This window comes from Hetaerina americana, unplaced genomic scaffold, assembly GCF_022747635.1.
Source record: "Hetaerina americana unplaced genomic scaffold, ioHetAmer1.1.p SCAF_28, whole genome shotgun sequence".
Lineage (NCBI taxonomy): Eukaryota > Metazoa > Arthropoda > Insecta > Odonata > Calopterygidae > Hetaerina > Hetaerina americana.
This window is the reverse complement of record NW_027286852.1, coordinates 51,033-75,384: the sequence shown is the minus strand read 5'-3', so window position 1 is coordinate 75,384 and position 24,352 is coordinate 51,033. Positions and strand designations below refer to the sequence as shown.

The following is a 24,352-nucleotide window of genomic DNA, read 5'->3' as shown; positions in this document are numbered from 1 at the left end:
CGCACCATCTCGATCCCCGCATTTTACTTTGTTTATGGGGATGACAAAGAGAGACACTTGGGTGGAGAATGTTGAAATCACTCACTTTTTGTGTGCAATGGGGAACTGTGACCACCCAAGTCTTCCCTCTCGCAACCATGGCCTAGACTAATGATTCTTGGGTGCCGAAAACATAGGGGAAAGGCATGATATCATCAATTTGAGTGCTCACCCTGAGGAAAATGGATGGTAACCGCCTAATGTGTGTATTGCAGATGATAGGGTGCTTCACATTAATATAATTGGGAGAGCAAATTGTGCTCAAGGAGAAATGAGTAATTCAATCAAAAACTGAAGCTACATTTCTCTTTTTCTCTTCTAATCGTGTAAATCCATTGCTGTTGTGTGGAATCTTAATAATTTGTACTTTGTCGTAAACTTGAGTGTTTTTTACCTCTCTACAAGCACTCGCTCTATTTGACACCGGTGAAGTTACAATCCCTCTTAATTTCCTTATTTATAAAAGATGGTTCCTTCCTTCATCACAACACTTCTCACATTGACTGCAGTCTCCACACCCTCCGCAAAGCAATGTAATCATGGCACAACCTCCCTGTGCACCTCCATGACCCATAGTGAAGGCCTTGCTGGACTTATGCATTCCCTTCTCAGCATCCAACTCCCCACGTTCCCTCCTCCAATTTCGTCCTCATCATTGCTCAAAAGTCACATTGGGCCAGGTCTGGTGAGTTGGGTAGGTAGAGAAGCAGAGCGGTTTTGTTTTTGGCTCAAAACTAATGAGTTATGAGAGACAAATGAGCCGGCACGTTGTCATTCTGGGAAAACCACTCACCGGTCCTGCAAAGTTCAGGCCATTTTTGCTTGATCCTCTTTATTAGGTGTTTTGTAACCCCCAGGTAATACTCCATCTTAATTGTCTGGCTTTTAGGTTAGTATCTGTGATGGACAACCCCTTTGGCATAGGGAAAAACACTCGGCATCACCTTGACATTCTACTGAACTTCTCAAGCATTTTTTGGGGTGGGGGGATGTTTCACCAATCCATTGCACTTTTGTTTCGATTTCATGACCATAAACCCCTGGCTCATCTCTTGTTATGATCCTCTACAAGAAGATTTCATCCTCTTCAGCTTAATCAAACAGTTCCAAACAGACTTTAACCCAGATGTTGTTTCTGATCTGCTGTCATCAGGCGAGGCATGAATTTGGCAGTGACCCAATGCATCCTCAATTTATTCTGTCAGGATTTCATAGCACAAACCAATCGAGATGCCACACTCCTCTGCTAATTCCCTGACAGTCAAAGGTCGATTTGCACAAACGAGATCATTCACTTTCTGGATGTGAGGGTCATCAGTTGACTTTGATGGTCTACTGAAATGCTAGTCGTCCTCCGCTGATTGCTGCCCCTTTTTGAACCGGGTAAACCACTCATAACATGCAGTTCGTTTCATAGCATCCTCACCACAAGCTTTGGTAATCAACTCAAAAGTTTCCGTGAATGATTTGCAGAGTTTCAAAGAACAACCCTGCTCCTTTGGAGAGCTCATTTCCGTTGATCTGATTTTTTGCCGTGCCCCACAAAAACCCCTTCACATAAATGGCCGTAACTAATCAACAAAATAGGATATCAAGGAAGTGGTTGGTGAGGGCTATTCTGGAGGTTTCCTCCAAGCAGATTAAAAAAAATAGCCAACTAGAGGCACACTATTCAAAGTTTGGGAACTTTTTAAAAAGAGGTAATAGTTTGCATTTCAGCTTTCAATAGCCCTTTTATGAAATATTTCTATTCTTCCTCCTTAGATTCATGTCCAATCCCCGACGCATTCTTTTCTGTACAGACTGCTGATTTTCCTTTCTTGTCAATCCACTTAATGCATCTTCCATCCATTTCATGACCTGCTGCCCCTGCCTTATCTTTTCAATCAGACACTGCACTTCATAACTGCTAAATTGTGGTCGGAGTCTGCATCTGCTCCTGGGAATCTGTGTGAATTGACCACGCTCTTCCTAAATCTGTGCGTAATCATAATATAATCTAACTAATGCCTTTCTGAGTCACCTGGCATTTTCCATATATATGTATGGCTTTTGTGGTGTCTTAAGTCAAGTTTTGGTGATAACTAAACCCTGTCTCATGCAAAACTCCATTGCTCTACCCCCATGGTCATTCCTCATACCTAAGCAGTAGTCCCCCACATCATTACCATCTATTCCTTTGCCTACCGTTGCATTCCAATCCTCATCACTTTCAAATGTTTCCCTGCAGGAGCGCACACGATTATTTCCTCTTACTGATCGTATATTCTATTGACCTCTTCCTCCGTATGGTTGCTCAGTGACATGTATACCTGAACAATGACCAAGTTTGTTGGTTCTGCTTTTATCTCTACTAGTGACATTCTATCTGATGCTTATACTCTGTTGACTACGCTTCTTCCTTCCTCTTTATTCAATATTATCTCAACTCCTCATTGAAGCTCGTCCCCGTTTCTGTTTATTACTCTATAACTATCTCTCCAGTATTTCCCGTTATCCTTCCATTTCACTTCGCACAGCCCCAAAATATCTGTATTTCCTCTCACCGTCTCTTGCTTAATATTCTCTAATTTTCCATTCTTCAGCGTTGTCCTCACATTCCAAGTTCCTTTTCTAACTAATTTGGTATTCTTCTTCTGTGTCTTCTGTGCTGCTGCTGTAGGTTTTGCTTTGTAAGGGTTTCTTGAGATGCTGACCGCGGAAGCCTTGTCTCTTCTGCTGCTGGGCTTGACTCTCAGCCGATTGGGCGTAGTCCGTAGTTGCCAGGATTCATTTTGTCTACACTGGCCATCATAGAAAACTTTGGATTAATAAAAGAGGTAGTTTCCCATTGCCTTCCTCAGTAGTTAATCGTTGCAGGCATAATGTCAAAATAAATCTAAGTAAATCCGCATAAAAAATAAACTTAAATGTGACCCAGGTTTCACTTCAGCATCAGTGAGGTGTTGGTCATAGCAGTGAGAAATAGAACACTGCCTTGCTTGTGGCTTTATCTTGACTTTTCTGCACACAACAGTGATCCTTGCCTGAGCTTGCTGTACAAATTCTTGCATCGGTGAGAATGAAGGTGTTGGACAAGAAGTGTGTGTGCATTGAATCTTATGTAAACTCAAGAAAAGTGCAACTGAAACTAATGCAATGATTCAAGAGGTATTCGGCAATGACACCATGAGTGGGACACAGTGTTCTGGTTGGTAAAACCACTTCCAGTCTGGACAAATCTCAACCGATGAAGAACGGAGAAGGACAACTGTCAGCATCAACAAATAATACCCACATCAAGTATGAATGATTTAGTGCATGCCAACCGTAGGTTATCTGTCAGGGCAATTACCAATGAAGTTGACATTAGCATTGGATTTAGTAACCATTTTGGCAAATTTTGGGCACGCAAAGTGTTGCGTCCAAATTGGTGTCACGAGTGCTATCAAATGAACAGAGGCAAAAACATCTTGACATCAACCAGGAACTGCCCGATCATTGAAACAGCAGCCGAAACTTCTTAAAAACAATAGTCGCAGGTGATGAAACTGGGATTTATGGCTATGATGTTGAAATCAAAGCCCAATCTTCACAGTGTCAGGGGCTATTTCCTTATGACCCAAAATAGCTCAGATGTCGGGACAAACCTGAAGGTGATGTTGCTCGTTTACTTCAATTGGGAAGAGATTATTCATTATAAATATGTCTCCAAAGGACAAACAGTGAATGGGCAGCACTATTTAGAGATTATGAGAAGATTTAGACATGCCATGTTGCTCTTGTTGGTTGCGCTTCAAACGGGTCAAACGTTGTTCATGCATTTCCATTCCGCTGTGTTTGTGATCCTGCATTAAAAGTTGCGGCACCCATCTTGGAGATAATTTTCTCATAACCAATTCCACTGTCAAAATGTGATAAGCTCATTCAGCTGACATCCCTATAGCTTGAGTGATTTCTTGCACTTTCATTAGGCAATCCTCAGTGAGCATTTTATGCATTTTTGCAATAATTTTTGGGATAGCAGCACATTTTGGCTGACCACTGAGCGGATCATCATTGAAGCTATTGTGACCAAACTCAATCTCATTTGTCCTCTTGGTCGCCGTTGAACATGAAGGAGCAGAGTCTTCCAGAGTGTTCTGAGAGTCAGCATTAATTTCCTTTGCTTTCATACCTCTCTTCACGAAGTATTTAATCACTGTTTGAATCTCAATTTTTTTGATCCATGCAAATCACTCCATGGGAGCAATAACAAGGAGGCGTCCATACCACAGATCTCTTCCTAGAACACAGACACGTTACATGTTTACTCATATAGGGTTTCCTATTATCACAGGGGAAACTCATTGTGCTAGCACTGACCATTGATTGTGATTCCAAGAACCTTTCAAACTACCCCCGTATGTCCTTAAGAGTCCTAATTCATGTACAAATATTTAAGCATCTATCTCTATCAAGACTACCACACAGGTTTTTAAAGGTGTGTCTGTTATGCATAACTCTGTCAATTTGTGCTCATGAATCCCCCTCATTTATGGTGAATGTTTCTTTGCAGTGATTCTAAGGAGCTTCAGTCTTGGATTGACACAATAAACTTTGTGGCTGCAAGTTTCTCTGCACAACCTCTGGCCAGTGCCGTGGGATCTCAGCGGAAGTTTCAGCGTCCCCTGCTCCCCTGCAGTCACACTAAACTCAATCTGGTGAGCATGGAGACATTTTGTTTTTTCTATCACAAACTCCACTGCAAAATTGTGGTGGGATATTCTTTACAATTTTGCATATGAATGTGTTTCATTCACTCCGTTTAATTTGAACAGTGTAACACTCACTTGAGATAAGAGACATGTTCGCAATGCTTAATTCATAGTTTAAATTGAATTATTTTCCAATTCTCTTTTAATTCAACCAGTTCACCAAAAAATATCATTTGTAACGCAAAATAAAAGGGTCATATTTATGCATATGCTTCTAAATTTTCACTGCTACAGAAATGGCTGAAGGTATTATCCCAAGTATGCAACTTTGTTAATTACATTTGGCCATTTTATGTACGTAGAAATTGAAAATTGATTTTCAAGTTAATATATACCATATTTCACAGCTCATAAGGTGCACCATGATTTTTCAGGTTAAAATCAACAAAAAATACTTGAATCAGACAGAAAAGATCAAAATATGTTGACATTTAATTCAAAGAAAATTGAATTGTTACTTTAAAAAGTTAGCACCTACACAAATCTGCATGACAATATTTATTCATCATGGAATCCTGGAAATCAATTTTCACTGGGCCAACATGTCTTTCAACTGCCTTGTTTTCGTGTCCTGAAACATAGTTTACAAATTCAAGTTTAAATGCAACTTTATGAGAATATGCCAGGACAGTTACTGGCCCCGATGTCGGCAGGGTAACGTCCTCCCCTACTAACTCAGAGGATGTGGGGTTGATTCCAGCCTAGGTGGATTTCTCTCCATGTAGGGCTGGGTTGTATGTAAATGTCTTCAACGTAATGTCTGTAATGTAAGGGATAGGTGGAAGAAGAGACTCTCAACCTTGCCCAATTAAGTCAATAAATAAATAAATAAAAACTGACACATCCCATTTTTATTCATGCCAGCAGCATTATCAGATAGGAAAATTCGGTTGTGCTCCAACCTTCACCAGCAATGTGCGCTTTGGGATTGGACCCACTACTGATGTGGTGCTGCACCATTGTATTCATGAAAGTATATCTTACTGCATCCTCAAATATACCTGTTTTTATATAGTTTAAGATGCATAAAGTTGGTGGTTTCATTTGTGCTCTCCTACTGGGAATATTCTGAATTTCTTTCATCACTGTCTGACTTTCTTCTTTCTAGCGTGAGCAGTTGAGAGATCATGAGGACCGGGTTCAGAGGCTGGAAGCAGAGTTGGATGAGCATCGAAGGCACCCACCAGATAGAGGCACCAAGTCCCTTAGTGTACAGAATTACAGAGAAAAGGATGCATTCCTGCATTTTGAGGTAAACAGGATATTATCTTAGTCCCATATTTTATGACTGTAAGAAGCAATCATTAAAACTTGTTTTTCTTGTGCCATATCTTTCCCAAAATAAGCTGATGTTCATGCCACCTGCATTGAAAATATTACCAAATGATTTCAACCCACATTAAGATCCATAATTTGATAATACAAATGAATTTGTATAGATACCACGTGCGCCGGGCTTCATAGTTATCTTGAATGTGTATAGATGCTGCTCATCTGTATATATATAATTATATATATATATATATATATATATATATATATATACATACAGTATACATATATACAATATTATATATTGTGTATATTATATATATATATATATATATATATATATATATATATATATATATATATATATATATATATATATATATATATATTATGTATGTTTATTATTATTTGGTAATCTACTGCTTAAGGTAGGTTTTTGGATGGACGTAATTACTAATTAAATAATTAGTGGCCCCTAGCAAAACACAACACCCTACTCTACATCAGGTCCCTCTTCAGCTCTGAGTACTTTCTTCCTCCCTTCATCCCGTCCAACATCCCTATCCTGTTCCTTCCCTTTCCTCGTTTGCCTAACATTCTCCTGTCAAATACACTCTTCAACATCCTGCTGCCGGTCAATACCCCCTTCAGCCACTTTTCCTGCCTCCATAGGATTGCTCCCAAAAAACCCCTCTCTTCACCCACCATACCAAGTACTTCCTCGTTTGTTTTCTTCTCTGTCCATTTCACTTTCTCCATTCTTCTCCACACCCACATTTCAAAAGCCTCCAGTCTACGTCTATCCCCCTGCTTCAATGACCACGTTTCCGCACCGTACATAGCTATGCTCCATATCAAAGTCTTAACAACTCTTTTCTTAATATCCTTACTCAACGTCATCAACTCCCTCCTCCTTGTGGAAACATCTTTGCCTAGCAGAATTCTTCTCCTTAATTCCCTACTATTTTGACCGCGTTGGTCCAAAACACTACTGAGATACGTAAACTGTTCTACCTGCTCCAGTTTTTGCCCTCCTATATTTATGTTTAGCTTAGCCTTTTTCTTTCTAGAAAATCGCATAACCTTTGTTTTATTAATATTGATTCTCATCCCATACCTGTCGCACTGAATTTCCAATTCACTAAGCAATGCTTGCAGCCCCTTGGCTGACTGACAAACTAAAGCTTGGTCATCAGCAAACCTAACTGATTTTATGAATTCCCCGCCCACTTTCATTCCTACCTCCAGTTCTTCCCATGCCTCTTTAATCATTTCCTCTGCATACAGGTTGAACAGCAATGGTGATAATGGGCAACCCTGCCTTACACCTCTTCCTAACACTGCCCAACCTGACACCCCGTTTCCCACTCGCACCTGAGCAGTCTGAGACGTGTACAGGTTGCGGATTAGCCTCCTTTCCCTCCAATCTATTCCTATTTTCTGCAATATACTCATTAGTTATTTCCCAATTAAATCTATCAAACGCTTTTTTGAAATCTACGAAACAGGCAAATACCTCCTGGTTGTATTCTATATTCCTCTCAATTAATAATCTCATTACTGCAATGGCATCACGCGTACCTCTCCCCTTCCTAACCCAAACTGATCATCCCCTAAGTAAACATTTGCCCTACTCTCTATCCTTTTGTTTATGATCCTGGGAACAACTTTAGCTGCATGGGATATCAAACTTATCGTCCTGTAATCCTCACATGATGTAGCCTTTACCTTTTTCGGAATAGGAACTAAAACTGATCTCACAAAGTCTTCCGGCCAGATTCCTTCCTCATAAATACTACGGATCAGCCCATATAGCCTATTCCTCCCACATTTTCCTAAGCCTTTTAAAATTTCCATGGGAATGTTATCCACCCCCATGGCCTTATTTAGCTTCATCTCCCTTAATGCCCTTTCTATCTAATCGTCGAGTATGCCTGGACCTATGCTATCTTCCTCTGCGTCATGTTCCTTTTCTATGTCTAACTTTGTTGGCCTAAATTCATTACTATACAGTTCTTCTATATATTCCTTACCTCTCTCTTGGATCTTTCCTTTGTCAACTATTATCTTATCCGCCTTATCTCAAACTGTTGGCATAGATCTTCCTTTCTTACTTCCCGTTAAAGATTTAACTTTGCTGTACAGCACACCAATGTCAGCCTTCCTCTGCAGACTTTCCATATCCTTGCTCTGCGTCTTCCACCATGCTTCTTTTGCTTTATTGGTTGCCGCCTCAATTTATTATTTAATTCTTTGTACTTCATTTTGCCCAATTCTGTATTTACATTCTTCCATTTTCGCCGCTCATCCATCTTTGTAATCATCTCATCTGTGATCCATGGTTTCCTAGTCCTTTTAGCGTTAACGGTTCCAATAGTGTCTTTTGCGGCTCTAGACAACCCATTCTTAATACTTTCCCATTTTTCTTCGAAATGCCATATTTTGATTTTGCCGATTTTTACACTCTGAAATTGTCGCATTGAAATGCACATTAGCGAATGACTCCGTTAAAAGTTACTGTTGCAGCATCTCCCGCAGTTTCTTTGGAATTTGTCAAAGGATAAACACCATAAGTGTTTAAAGTTGGCTTTAACCTCAGGGACTGTGGCGCGTCGCGCACGACCACGAATGCCTGTGACATTGTATGCACATATGACATTTCGTCACAACATCTAGTTCCTTTAAAAGCCCCAAAATTTCAGAGTTTAAGAGGATGCCTCGGTAGCTTAAGTGGCTAAAGCACTCGACCGGATATTGAGGGATCTGGGTTCGAGCAAGTTTGCGTAATTACTTTACGAAGACCACTTCACAGTATTCTCAACATAATTTTTGGAATTTAATACTCTTTTTTCTAGGTTTCGTTGGTTTAAATTAAATAAATGCCATCACGTTTTCTGGAGAGTCTGAAAATTAATCAGATTGACAAGAAAATGCAGCAAGACAATTGATGACACAGGTGATTCAAATAAGGAACAACTAAATTTAAATGGAGTAAATAATTAGAAGAAAAGCCATTTGGAGCATTTCATGTACAGAGAAGCCCATAATCCTGCATGAGTGTATTGGATGTACACACCATGGATATGCTAGATCAGCTTCAACAATAGGCTTTAGGTAAAGAATACTAAAAAAATCAACCAATAAAAAAACTTAAAAGGATGACAATGTTTATCTCTCTTATGTATAAAATACATGGATATTATAAGCAAATTTTTCTGTTTAATTAGGAAAAGCTAGGCGCGAATTACATACCGCGTCAATCCCGCAAATAAAGAAGATACTTGCATATAGTGTCCAAACAATACGAGGCAATGTTCATTTATGTAAAAATCAGCTTTCGAGGTAGTTTTATACAACCCAATGAAAGTATTGTGCAATATTATCCAACGAAATTAACCGTGCTTTAGTATTTCTGCAGATTATACATCGATATAATTATCTTTAGTGTGGTTATTCATTTTAATTCGATAGAATTCCGACCAAAACAGCTATTTAGACTGATAAAAACTGGTATAACTGTAACTGAAAACTTTTCAGTAAAATTCCATCAACTCCCAGGGTAAGTTTTACAGTTCATATTGCATGATGTAGCTATTCTTTATTTTGATAAAAGTTTAATTTTTTGGTACGGATGTGAATTAAAATCCCGTTCTCAAGCTACAATTTCTCTTGAACTTCATCGAAATGCTCCCAACATTCCCAATTTGGTTTCCTCATAGAAATTTGTGAATTCATTTAGACCATTGCAACGTGTGGCATGTGATTAAAAATAGATATTTCCTACCATACCTATTGTTAATATTCTTGGTTATTTAACAGAGATGTGTAGACAAAATTGAAATCTGCATAGCTGAATGAATAACTGATCGTAACACCTTTCCACTTGATAAAATGTTTATTTTACAACCGGGTTACGGTGAGGCCTGATGATGATGTAATATATCGTAACCCGGTCGTAAAATAAAAAATTAATCTAGTGGAAAAGTCCTACGCTCAGTTACCCATTATGTTCAACCTCCACCACATCACGCCTGAAGCTACTCAATTTGTACATAGCTGAAATTTCATCGTAAAAACTACTTCATTTCAATTTCCTTATGAACCCTTAATTCCACTAGAAGTTAACATAGACATATATATACATATATATCTTCGAAATACAGAGACACAAATAGGACAATTGACTCTCTGTATATATATATATATATATATATATATATATATATATATATATATATATATATATATATATATATATATATATATATATATATATATATATATATATATACATTCAAACACGAAATCCCGCCAAACGGCGAATAAATACTCATATATACAGAAACAGATATAAGGAAAAGGGATAGGAACACATATAAAGGACGAACACAATAGAGGTGGGGAAGGCGGAATCGAACGGATCACAAGAGTAAAAATATTTCCTCAACCGGGACTCGAACACCGGATCTTTCCACTTGCCGGGCGGATGCTCTTAACCACTTGAGCTATCGAGGATAGTCAATTTACCCTGAGATCCGTGGGTCTAATATGTCGCCAAGCGCCCCGATTCTTTCAGCCAAGAGATGGCGTCAGGGGGCAGTTTCACCCACCAAAGGAGAAATAGACAATACACAAGGAAAGGAAAGGACAGTGGGTTAGAATTCATACAACATCATACAGGAAAGGAACAGTGCGTTTCGTGGCACGCATAGCCAGAAGAAAGAGATGAGCCACATTGGCCAAATACACATTCAAACACGAAATCCCCAACCCGTTCCAAAATCACTCCCATGCCATGCAATAAACCCAGATGTAAAACATGCCCTATTTTCAAAACCAAAATCCCATCCCTCTCCCACCCGCTTTTTAACTCTGTCCCACCAATTCCCTTCTCGTAGTAGTAGTATTTAGGGGAGGCAACCGACAGCTGAGGTCATTTGCGTCATAGGGGATGGATAGGGAAGGATAAAGGATGGAGAGAAACCTGGCATCGGCATTAGCCTACTCTTTACGAAAGGCACCAAGGGGTCTGCAGCTTAACGTCCCATCCGACGGACGGCGTACTCACTCGAAGTGCCCTCCACAAAGCACCTCAAGTAGGGATCGAGATACCTCTTACTTGCACATCTAGCAATGTAGTGTACCTCCTGAAGGACCAACTTTGCCCTGACTATTACATTGGGCAGTGCACCACACCCCTCAATATCAGAATTAACGAGAGAAACATACATATATTCATATATCCTTAATTGATATGCTCCCAATCCCCAAACACGCCTCCGAACACAACACTCCCTTTGATAAATGCTATAGTGTATCCATCATAGCATCCCTCCCACCCTCTGATCCTCCACTGAAACTGAAAATATTAGAGCAATCCTTCATCTGGCTCTTGGAGTCCTGGAATTGGCCAGGCATCAATATTAGGCATTAATTACCCTGCTCCAAATATATTTTCATCCCCTTTCCACCCCATCACCTTCTACATTTCCCCCACCCTTCTAACGCTGCCCCTCCAAACCCGTCCCTTCGGAATTCTCTCCCCACCTTCCCCTTCTATATATATATATATATATATATATATATATATATATATATATATACACACAATATACATATATACAATATTATATATTGTATATGTATATACAAATTCAAATACGAAATCCTGCCAAATGGCGAACAAATACTTATTTATATAGAAACAGACATAAGGAAAAGGGATAGGAACGCACATAAAGGATGAACACAGGAGAGGTGGGGAATCCAGCAGATTACCACTGTAAAAATATTTCATTGCCCGGGATTTGGACTCCTGATCTTTCCAGTTGCCGGGCGGAGGTTCTTAACCACTTGAGCTATCCAGGAAATGTAAGTTACACTGAGATCTGCGATCCTTTATGCAACCAAGTGCCCTGATTGTTTGGCCAAGAGATGGCGTTAGGGAGCTGTTTCACCTACCAAAGGATGTACATATATATGCACGTAAAAATTATATATAGTGTGTGTAAAAATATGTCTGTTTTAATTTTTTCAATTTGTATTACATAATGTGTTTCATCATTTTATCGATCATCTGAACATTTTTGTATAGATAATGCACGTGCGTTATTGATTGGGAAAATACGGTAATACTCACCATTCACACCCTCTCCCAAAACTATCTTCTGGATCCTCTTCCCATCCCTTCCCACCACCTCATCTTTCACATCCAGTAATGTCATACATTTCCTCAAATTTCCCTTCTCGTTGAACCCCACTTCAGCAATAACCCAAATATGCATAAACTCTGATTGAACATTTCTCTAAACACAGAGAAAGGACACTTGCATGTGTATTTGACATTTTTTTGATGGCAAGGCCACCATCGACAGAATGTCACTCCCTGGAGAAGAGCGCAGAGGAACTGTGGTGTTGGGGGAAGGAGGCAAAGGGTGAATGAAGAAGGTGGTGAGAGGGCATGGTTGACCATTGGATGATTTCAGTCTGCTGAGCTCAGACGAGGAGGGTTGAGCAGGGTAAGGACCCGAGGATTAGCGGGCCATCGCTCGTGTTCTCGCCTCTAATATACTGCCTGCGGATTCAGGAAGGGTTTCAATCACTGAAACAGAGAAGCAGTCATCAAAGGATTGATCGTGTGTAGCTGTGTGGGTAGGGATGGGATACTTCAGGGAGTTGGGAGATTTGGTGGAGTAGGTTTACAGGATTGAGTGAAAGTGGTGCAAATCTTTGATGTTAGAGGGGAGGGAATTAACTTTGGTGGGTTGAAGAGAGTGGTCCATAAATGTGGAGATTTGTTAAAACTGAGTGTCCTTGGTTAATTGTGGTGTGTATTTAGGTTAGCCAATATTAGTGGGGGTCTTGATATTGTTGGAGAAGGAATGGCTATGTATGTGGATGGGAGGCATTGATGATAAGACCCAACCTTTTATATTGGCCAATGCACAACTACGCCTCCTCCCGCCTCCTGCCCAGACACCCCGCTACCCACCAAGAAAATTTCAACAATAACTACCAAGTATTCATGATTTCTCGCCAGCGGCGACTCAATCCAATTAAGGACTCTTTAAGAGTTTGCTTGTATCTTTCTTTTTAAATCCTGCCACCCCCCCACTCGGGCTTAATTGTTCCCTTCGACCAACACCTTCCTCTTAACAACCAATCACCAATTGCGTATGCCCTTCTGTTTAGGAAATGTAATTGATAACCTAATTGAGGTAAGTAAAGGGAGAGCATGCTCATTTTGATGGAGCTGGCTACCTGTATTACCCTAATACCTAAATTCAATTAGGGCTCCTGGTACTGGGAGAGCTCTACCCTCACTTAAGACAGATTTCCTGGTTGATAATTGTGGTTTCTTGTTTGGGGGTCATTCTAGATAGTGAGGCTGCGCTGTGGCTGCATTTTGTTACTAGGATTGTCAAGTCACAGCAGTGTGTCACAATAAAGGCATTTTGTCTACTCTCCTCTCATTCTTTTCAGCTGAAGCGATACAAGACTTATGCTTACTTGCTTCGATCAAAGATGGCGCAGTACCCTGAGCTGGAGCCATCGCTGGTGGAAGGCAGCATTGGGGAAGGTGATGAGAGGGTGAGCGATTTGGTGGTGGGGGGAGGAGGTGCCATCTCGGAAGCCATGTCATCAGTGGGGGCGGGGCCTGGGTCGGTGGGAGTGGCTCTGGTCCCGCCCCCCATCCCAGACCGGCGCAGCCCTCCAGCGACAAATAGGTACAGTTACCGAGCGGCCATATACAATAACCGTGGGGAGGACATTGGGTGACGGGTGATGGGGGTCTTTTCAGCATGCGTGCTCTGAAAGTGCCCTCTCTCTCTCTCTATGTCTCTCTCTCTCTCTCTCTCTTGTGTCCGTCTTTCCTTCGTTGTGTACCAATGAAACTTTCTTCATCCCCCCCCAACAATCTCTCTCCCTCCCTCCAAGACCCTGACTCAGGGTTGTCCCCTTGGAGGGCTGACTTCTCGTGATGGAGCATATTGGAAGGCCACTGGCCCTGTTCCTTGCCATTCTTATTTTCATGTGCATGGGTTGATTTTGGGATGAGCATCTGAAACTTCATCAAGGATTTGATTTCTCTGAAACCTCAAGTGGAGTTTTCTGAGTCTGCAAGCTCAAATTCTCCTTCTTTGGTTCCAAAGTGGTGTCATGCCATCACAAAAATAATGAGAGGTAATTTTGGGATAAACTTCTGTAAAGGGGAAGTACCTGAGGTTCTTGGACACTGTTTTGAATGGTGCATAACATCTTTACACTTTGACTCTGTCACAACACCAAAAGTGGCTGCTTTGTTGTGGCCAAATGATTTGGTTGGGTTGGATTTAAAAAATGGTGCGGCATTTTCTTAAAAATGATGCAGTGTTTGCTCTTCCTGTTGCTGGCTGACGTGGCAAGTCCATCATTTTCCTTGTTAACAACTCGGTTTATGAAAAACCGCTGGAATGTACAGCGCCCAGTGAGATGTTTTTGTGTGGTGGGTGGGGATCTGTGCCCCATGACCCCTCTTGTCTGGCCGGGAAGGAAGTGGGAGTGCTTTGGTCACAGGTGGTTGGACTCAGAGAATCTCTTGAAGGCACCAATGAAATTGTGCTGCTCATCTCAGAATGACTCTGAATATGCTCTCCACTCTTTTGAGACCCCTGACTCACGCAGACTCACACCCTGGTTGCAGCTTCCTAATTTGCATTATTTTTTAGTGTTGCTTTGTTGGGTGTTGTTATTGCTTGCATTCTTGGCTGTTTCTCTCTCCCCTCTCTCTCTTTCTCTCTCCCTCTCACCTTAATCAAATGGAGGAATGGTGGCACAGCCAAACGTTTTTTTTTTGAACCCATGGTGTTGGTTTCATTCTTGGTGATGCTCAAATAACAGTAAGTGTCGCAAGTTCTCTTTCTAAAATTCCAAAGTAGGCATAAGTTTGTGTGGTTTGCTGCCTGATTACTCGTTGAGGAAAATTAATGTTTTGTGAGGAATTAAATCTTTGAGCACCCACAGATGTCTGTATTTGTTGTTGCAATGATGTTATCCATCCTCACCTGGCATCGGTGTGTGTGTACTACAATGTGCACTTGGAAAGAAATGAGGAAAGTGCCCCCCTCAGTAACCTCTCTTGATCCCCAATGATCGGGATGTGTCTGCTGCCAACAGAGTTGGTAAGGTGCTTCAAAATGTGTTGTGAATGGTCCAGAGGAGTTTGCCATTCTGACATTAATAAAAGAATAACTGAAAATATAGGATTAGCACTGTATATGTGTAAAGTTGAAAGAAACTCAAAAACTCCCATCTGGAAGAAAAAATGCATCGGTGAATGTGTATAGAAAGATCTGTTGAGGGAGCATTTTCACTATCACAATAAGACTCCAATTTATAAAAAGTGGATCCATAAAAGACTTCAGAGATGTGGCTTTCTTAAGTGCTGTGAATAAGTAGTACGTGCTTTGGTGTGTTTTATTTTGAGAACCATGAAAGAGAAAGTTGTTAGGGAAGGTCATTCTCGCTGAAACTGCTGTCGAGCTCAATTAAGAAAAGGATCCACGAGAAAGCGCTATATTGTGTAAGATATTCTTCTATTAGCAAAACTGCCTGCTTCATGAAGCAGCTGTTGACTGACTGATTGTACTTCTTCCTGAAAGCACTCATGAAAGAATTATCTTTCTTACAAAAAATGTTGTGATATCTTACTACAGTTGATATTATGACAAAAATATCTGGGTTAGAAACCATTGAGATCACATGACTGTAATGTTTACCTGAATATAAAAAATGAAACAGCAAAACTTTGAATTGAAAGGTTATTTCACATGCTGTAAATTGGGTGAACATTTTTGTATGGCATTTTAAATACCTAGATAATGTGGTGATGTAACAATGGATATTAATTCATTAAAATTTGGAGTTGGAAATGTTTAATAAGTTGTTAAAAGAGAAATAACATGAAGAATAATTGTTGTTATATTCTGGAGCCAAGTTAATCTGTTAATATGTGTGCATAAACCTAGAAAGATTGTGGTAGCAACTACTTGCATGTACTACATCATAAAAAAGGGAAGTCTTTCTTTTTGGGTCATAGTTGACCATAGTTGAAATTGAAATGAAATGAGTTCATTTATATTATCGTGAAAGATTTTTTCACAACAGTATGAGCCAAACCAAAAGCCTTTGGAGGAATGATATTGGTTTGCCATATCTTCCATTAAGTATGTACTTATTTCTAAATTCCTAGTGTAACAGAAACATTATCAATTGCAGCTGGAGAGTACTTATAGGGAGTCATCTAATAGTGTTTTGAGCCGTCAGTGAACTGACAGTTAATTTTACAATGATCCAAAGGCTTACCATAGGATGCGATCATTTTCACTGTTGAGTTTGGTGGATACAAAATTTGCAAGTGTTCTTGGCTGTGATTTTTGTATTCAATACTCATTGAAATGTGAAAGGATAAGACATTCATTTGTTGATTTTCTGAGATCAGTAAACCTCCATGCATGACATAGCTTGTAGCATTATTCTTCTTTGCCTCAAACTCTTTATTGTTTAGCTGTACATAGTTTACTTTTGATAAATATTACTAATTTTATTTTTCCATTAACTACTCTTGTATTAGCTATTAGCATTATATTTATAATATCCTTCCATTGTTGCATGAATTTGCAATGCAAGAGATGTACTGTACTGTAGTGGTTGTTAGGGTGTGTAACAATCTATTTTTATAGTTATTAATTCAAAAGTGTAAATTTGTTATGTTCCTTAAGTTTTTCATATTTTTGTATTCTTTAATGCTTTTACAGTCAGAGTATATGCTGCCTTTTGTGTCTTTTTATTATCATTTACCATGATTGCATTTTATATATATATACACCCTGGATGATCAAGTGCTTTCAGTGAAGCACTTAAGAGCTCTCTACTTGCTCTGTTGCATTTAAATTCAGTGGTGACTATTTTCCTGGCAGATTTCTCATTTACATAACTGCAGTCTCATTTCATTTTCCTCATTGTTTCTTGACTATTTGTGGTCAACACATTGTCCGTGCATATGTTTTCCCAAACAAATTGTCTTCCGTTTCTCATTTGACAAAGATGGAAACTATTGAAGTCTGGTATATTTTATATGAGAATCAGAAAGTTAATGTCATTTATGCTGTCATTTAAGTCTGATTTATATAAATAAAACACTTGGAATGTGTAACAGGAGCCATTCATTTCAATCATTGCTTCCAAGCATTCATGTATTGATCAGTTTGTTTCTGACATTCCTTCCCTCGAGTCTAAATGCTCCTATTTATAGATTAGCTGGGAAACCTTTCCTCCATCTTTTCCTTCTCACAGCCCTTTTGTGATGAGATGCTTCATAAATGATGCCAAATGAAGATTTTGGAATTTGGGTCAGCTCTTGGAAAATTTAAGTTCATGAAAAAGTCTTAAAATGTGGTGATTTTGTTGGATTCAACTTATGTCATTTTAAAAGAATGGCATATGTGTGGAAACTTTACATTAAGTTGGACTTCCATTTGACCACGACTAAGCTAATTGTGAAAAATATGGCTTTTACTTTTACCTTGTCATAAAAAAATACAAATATTAGAATGGAGTTGGTCATTATCTGTTCGTTATCTATCGCAGGAATTTTTAATGAGTCATTGTTTATTCCATTTTTCTTTATTGTTGGTGATGCATCACCATTTTTGGAGAGATTAAAGATTCGTCTTGGAGGTGGGCAAAAATTCCATTTCCTCTTTCCTAATACTGGCATCATTCATGAAATCTCTGTTTGTAAATTGAGTGTCTGAACTGTTTTTGACTATGACCCGTGTGTTCTTTTGGTTTTTGTTTGTGTGCAGGGAGAAGACAGTGGATTAGGGTCACCTTCTGTCAGGTCAATGGATGATGGAAGATGGTGTTTTCATTTTTGCAAACGTCTTCTCAGCATTGATGAAGCATGGCATGATGCATTTCATACTTTTAATGAATAGCATGGATGAATGGAAATTATGTATAAATGTTCCTTTTCTAGGCAATAAGTGGAAATTGAATTGTCCCACTCGTTTATTTTTTCCAATTTTTGATGTGATTTACAATGGTGAATAAAGTATGTAAAGTAATAAATTATTTTGATTGTAGACTTTGGAGATGCTTGACATGCTTAAAACACACTCCATTGAGCATTTCATCAGAAGTATTGCATTTAACTGAGGCTTGTCATCTTCCTTTTATCAACTGGTCACTTAAGACGTTATTTTCAATAATGGAAATTGTTCATTCTGAGATGTCTAATTCTATACTTTGCTGAGATGTCCCAGTGAAATGTATATTGTTCTTTTCTTTAATGACTCATATGACATGATTTATATGAAAATGTATCACCAGGAAATGGATATTTGTTTTAGAAAAGCATTAAGTTTGTATTATGGCATTAAAATTGAAATGATACACAATGTCGGAATGACTCTGTTATACTGCCTATCTTATAAGTGGAAAGGATTAAGAAACTTATTGCAGAGCCCTGTTAAGGTGAATGGCAATTGAATATTTAAATTCTAAATTTCATACAGCTCTCTCCTCCAGTTTTGGCTTAATAGCAGTGCAGGTGAAACCTCATTTACTCAATTGACTCATTGGTGCAGTCCACAATCCCGAATTAATTAAAATGTACTCGTAGTTCGGTTCTCGTACTTTTACAATTGAGCCAAATCTTTAACTATAAATTTCAGATTCAGGTGTGATGTGGTGGAACCATTTCAATAATAAAGACAAGAACTCTTGCAGTTTTCCAACTTGATAGCGATTTAATTTTGACTAGTTTTCATAGGCTCCATCATTTATGAGTCTTGAAACTTAAAAATGATGTGGTACATCCAAACTAGTCGAAAATAAAATGTTTACTAAGTGGAAAATTGCAAGACTTTCTGTCTCTGTTATTATGAGTCACTGCTTCTCAAAAAGATGAAAGGCGTGCATTATTATACATCCTCATCCCTATTATGATGTTGAATGGATCTTGTTAAGGTGAGCATTTGTCGTCTTTCCAAACATTGTGAAAGTTGTGGATATTTACTAGTGAATTGATTGCAATGCATTCACAGACAATGGCAGCAATAGTCATTGGTTGTCAGAGTCTTCTGCCACATTAAATATTGACGCAAATAGAGACAAGATGTTCATAGTACAAATAAAGACAAAGCTTTTCATTTGACAATCTCGTGAAATCTAGTGAAGTTACCAAGAGATCAACTTTCCCTGTCAATTTTTGTGGGCTGTTGTGTGATGAGAGGGGATCAATCATCAAGAAACCATTTCTGGAGAGGTCTGATCAAATAGAAAAAAGTTTTTAGTTTACAGACATTGATTTAGTCCAAAACGTTTTCAAAATGAATCATTGTTCTCACTTCTGAGCTATACTTATAACTTACTGTTAATTGCTATTAATTTTACCCTGTCATATCTGAGTTACCCTGAAATCGCCAAGTAATGATACCTTTTGATATTCTTTGATGACCATGGGCTATTTTTCAAAGTATTCTTTAGATCACATTTTGATCAAGTCCACACTGGATTACTTACTTAAATTACAGGTTTCAAAGAATCACTTAATTTGCATATGCTAATTTGCCAATTTTGTGTGCATATTTCTAGGCAAAATTTGCCTTTCTAGAACAGCCGCTGAGTTTTATCTGGTATTCCTCCAGATCTTTTGCAGGGAACTGGTTGTTAAAGAAAGTTTTATAAATTTCCCAGCTTTCTCTTTTTTAATAATTTTATGTAATTATATTTCATTGGTTTTAATACCAGAGTAATGCAAGTTATGAGATGTGTTTGATTCAATTTTTGAAATAGAAATGATACAGCAAGTTCATGTGACTGGCTATTTTACTACATGTAAAGGTCTAAAGGTGATGGACGATTTTGAAGAATCTTAAGTGTGTGTAATTATTTTCTTTCATACACTAGTAAGCACATTTTTTGTAGCAATGCGTAACCTAGCCTTTGTTTGATCTTATGTTTTAAGGTGAAGTTCATATTGTTAAAATCATGAAGAAATTGGAAATGCAGACTGAGTATGCGTAGAATGAAAATTTTTTGTAGAAGTTAAACAAAAAGTAAAAAATTTGTACTTTTGATTGTAAATAATGGAGTCCTGTTTGATAGTGTGTGTTAATGTTAAAAATGGGGTACACAAATTGATGGTGCCATTGGAAGAAGAGTGGAAGTTAAACTTGTGATGCCAAAGTTCAGGAGAATCTCAAGACTGTCTTTAAAAAAAATATTTGGAGTTTTTCCTTGATGCAAGAGATGTCAGGATGAATTTCTAAAATCTAATAAAATTATACTACTTGTGAAATGTTCACCAAATTTACATGTATGAAAGTAATTATGCATGTACTATAATGAATTTTTGAAGATCATTTTCCTTGGATGATTTTGGAAGGCAATGATAAAACTTGTAGGTTTATTTGCTCATGGCTCTAAATATTTTAAGAGCTGAATTATTTTTTTTATCTCCTAAAATACTCTTGAATGTGCCAGTTGTATTGAAATGTGGACATTTTTCATTCATTCCAGTTTAAGCTGAATAGAAATGGATTCAGTGGAAAACTTTTCACAATAACTGTAAATAAACTTAGATTAATCCTCTTTTTTATATTTTCATTTACACCAGCAGTGATAAAACTGCACATTATTGTGTCTCTGTTTCTTAGTGTATGTTAAGAGTCCATCTTGCTTCCAAAGACCAATCTTTATTTTATTCAGCTCTTGAAAAATTGATAACCTGAAAAATTGTTCCAAAATATTATGTGAAGTGCTGTTCTAAGTGGTGGTGATACAAAAGGTATTTTTAATACATGAATCAATGTTACTAACAATTACAGGTATATCCCTCTTCATTACCTTATAAAACCTTTTGTTAAACTGAAGAGACAATCATGACTCACAGAACTTTCAAGGGTTGTGCCCAGCTGTGAATCTGAGACCTCTTGAGCGTGTAAGCCAATGGGATCCTTACTAATGGGATACAAATGCCCGTGCATCCCTGATATTGCGTGTTGACTGTATTATTTGCATTTTTGCTTGCCTCTATTGCAAGCTCATTGTGTACAAAAAATGACATCACTGACCAAGGCAGCCATTAATTATGATTACTGATCAAGAGGGGGCATTTAATGTTATTGCATGTCTACATTTCATTGACCCTGAGTTACTTATTGGTTGGATAGAGGGAGAATGCATGGTTTTTTCTCATTTTGCATCAGTATTGTTCAGGCAAATGTGCCATACTTTAATTCTGCATTTTTACATGCCTTCCTAAATTTCAGATAACAAATATTTGATTTGTGAGTTCATATTTTTGCTGTAAATAAATGATTGAAGTTTCCTTCAATGAACATGCAAAAACTCTATTACTCTCACATTATGATGAGGTTGTTGCTCACTCTCTCCATAGTCATGCCTCATTGAGAAAACTTCTGTTGAACTTATGCTGTATGATATTGAACTGAGGTGAGTTTTAATGTCCAGATAAACCTGAAATATGTTGCTCTCTTTTGTTCCAAAAGCCTATGTAGGTGCTATATGATGCTATTATATATTATTTATTCTTAATAAACTATGTTAAAGAACTGATATGTGTTAACAGAATACTTGGTTCTCATGTTTTTTTGCTATCCATCCCCAAAAGCTGTTGCTGCTGTAAGGATGTGTGGTGGGAGATGAACCAGCCATTCATTAATAATTATAAACTATATACAGGGTGGGACAATATAACTTCCTTTGTCGATTGAAAAAAGGAAGTCATGTTGCCACGTCCTGTATTATACATGAAAGGACTGGCCCCCCTTCCCTTGCGTATGAATTTCACATGCCATTAGGCTAACTGTTGAGTGTACTCTAAAATCACCTATCAAACCAACAATTGAGCTGACAACTGTGTTTATAGTTTTTTTTAAACACTATATTTCCTTGTCCATGAGATGCACCCTGATTTTTCAACATAGAATTTACAAAATATACTTGGATCAGACAGAAAAGAATAAAAGTTAATTAAAAATAGCAATTTTCCGCAAAAATAAACTTTAATGCGACCGGTTTGAATGTTACTACATCATCATCAGGTGACAGTTAAACCTCTGAGTCCAGTACATATATGATTAAAGGCAAGTAAGGGGAGGGTGGAGGGGAAGAGGGGGGAAGGTGGAAGGCAGCATGGGTGACTATGTGAGTGGGGGGGAAGGGTTGGAGAAGACAAGGTGCAAAGACCCTAGGAGTCCGGAGAGCGCGTCATGGCCGAATGGAGGGGGGTGTCTCGTTGAGGGTGTCCCACGGAGCGGCGCAAAGCTCTTCGGGCCGTGGAGGAAGAAGACGGGATCGGGGGTTTTTCCCCATGGTCGTGGTCTGGGAACAAGGTATCAATACACAAATAAGCACTGAGTTAAAGGGTAAAGATTGGGATCACTGTATAGTTTTAAGGGGGCGCCCTAGCGAGGTTTTAGGAAAAGGGTGTAGGAGGGAATGTTATCACTTGCACATGCCGATTGGGGGGCGGGTTGGTTTGTCCCGCAGCGGTGAACCTTCCCTCCTCTTCCGTGAGGAAAGGGGGTGGGGACTCGGGGTTTCCCACTTTGTCCGGGAAAACATGGTCTCCGTGTGCAGAGGGGGGGAAAGGAAGGAAATATCCAAAGAGTAGGGGGCAAGGGATCACTGTTCACATGTACGTCGTGGGAAGGTGATGCAGAGGAGGGTGAAGATAAAAATTGGACTTCGTTGATCAGCTCCAAGTCCTTGCGATGTAAGATTTCCAGCTGTTCCATGGCATCCAGCTTGCTTCCTTTTTCCAAGTCGTGAAGCACTTTGAACTCGAAATTGCAGAAATGGTTAGAATCAAGGAGATGTTTGGCAAATAAAGAGTTGGTATGACCTGTAATGTAGCCTTTCCTATGTTCCCCGATACGTGTCGAAAAACTCCTGCCTGTCTGACCAATGTAAATGGCTCCACACTCGCACCGAATTTCATATACACCACTTTTGGTGTTGCAGTCTATAGGATCTTTGTTTGAACATAGGGCTTTGTATAGAGTATTGGGGGTATAAAAAGAAATGCGGAATTCGTCTTTGGGAAACCTGTTAGCGATTTTGTATGACACAGAGTTATGGAATGGAAGTTTGCACCATTTGCGCTCAGAGATGTAGTGACTGCAAGGGAGATGTTTAATTTCACGGCCTGTTTCTTAAGTTTTTTCTTCAGTATATTATCTATTATGCGGACATGGTAACCGTTCTTAAAGGCTATATGCTTGATCGTATTGAGCTCTCGTTCGAAGTTGGATTTGGACAAGGGGATACTGATTAATCTGTGGATCATGGAATTGAAGCTGGATAGTTTGTGGGTGAAGGGATGGCAGGAGTCTGAGGGTATCACTTGGTCTGTATACGTGGGTTTCCGAAATATTGTAAAATTATGTGTGTTTCTTTTTATTTCAATTGTGAGATCCAGGAAATTGATTTTATGGTCCACTGCCGATTCCATGGTGAAAGTTTTAGATGGGTGGATGGAGTTTATGAAATGTAAGAAAAGGTCTAGCTGTTTATCACTGCCTGTCCAGCAGCATAAGATATCATCCACATATCTATACCAGTATAAAATGTTATTATTGAATTTATTTTCACTTAGGATCTTGTCCTCTAAATTATCCATAAAAACTTCTGTGAGGAGAGGGGAAAGGGGTGACCCCATAGCCATAGACCATCCTTTTGTTTATAGTAGGTGCCACAGAATAAAAAATAATTTTGGTCTACACAAATTTTGAGAAGTGAACTTAATTCATTAATGAGGTGTTGGTTCAAATTGGCGTTGATTAATATATTTTGAGCGTAAATTAAAGTTTCATGCGTCGGAATGGAAGTAAAGAGACTACACACCTCAAACGATACTAGCTTAGCTTTGGGTGGTAAGGTGAAGGGCAGAAGACGTTCAGTTATGGAAATGGAGTTTTCTATTGAGAATCTGGGTTTGCAGCCTGAGAGTTGTCGATAGATCGAGTTTAATTTTGTTGCTAATTTTTGCACTGGAGCACTGACACTTGATACGACTGGTCTAATGGGTACGTATTTTTTATGTAGTTTAGGTAGACCATAAAGTCTTGGGGGTAAAGGGTTCATGGTTGTCAAGAAGAATTTTTCTTTATCGTTGAATATGTGGACGCAGGAAGCGATGGTCTCTTTTGGATGACACGCTTTTGATAATTGAGAGTAGGATCTTTCGGGAGTACATCAAAGGCGTTGGCGGATATGAACTTTAGGCACTTACT

General features: G+C 38.8%; 1 protein-coding gene across 1 annotated transcript in view; it reads left to right on the top strand.

Moving 5' to 3' along the window:
• Positions 1–21,936, top strand: part of Efa6 (Exchange factor for Arf 6) — a 211,216-nt gene extending 189,280 nt beyond the window's left edge. The window contains exons 10-13 of the mRNA XM_071586938.1: positions 4,577–4,721; positions 5,884–6,027; positions 13,530–13,774; positions 17,894–21,936. Coding sequence (XP_071443039.1) covers positions 4,577–4,721; positions 5,884–6,027; positions 13,530–13,774; positions 17,894–17,912 — 553 coding nt within the window. The 3' untranslated portion in view covers positions 17,913–21,936. The remainder of the gene's footprint in view (positions 1–4,576; positions 4,722–5,883; positions 6,028–13,529; positions 13,775–17,893) is intronic.
• Positions 21,937–24,352: the final 2,416 nt, after the last annotated feature.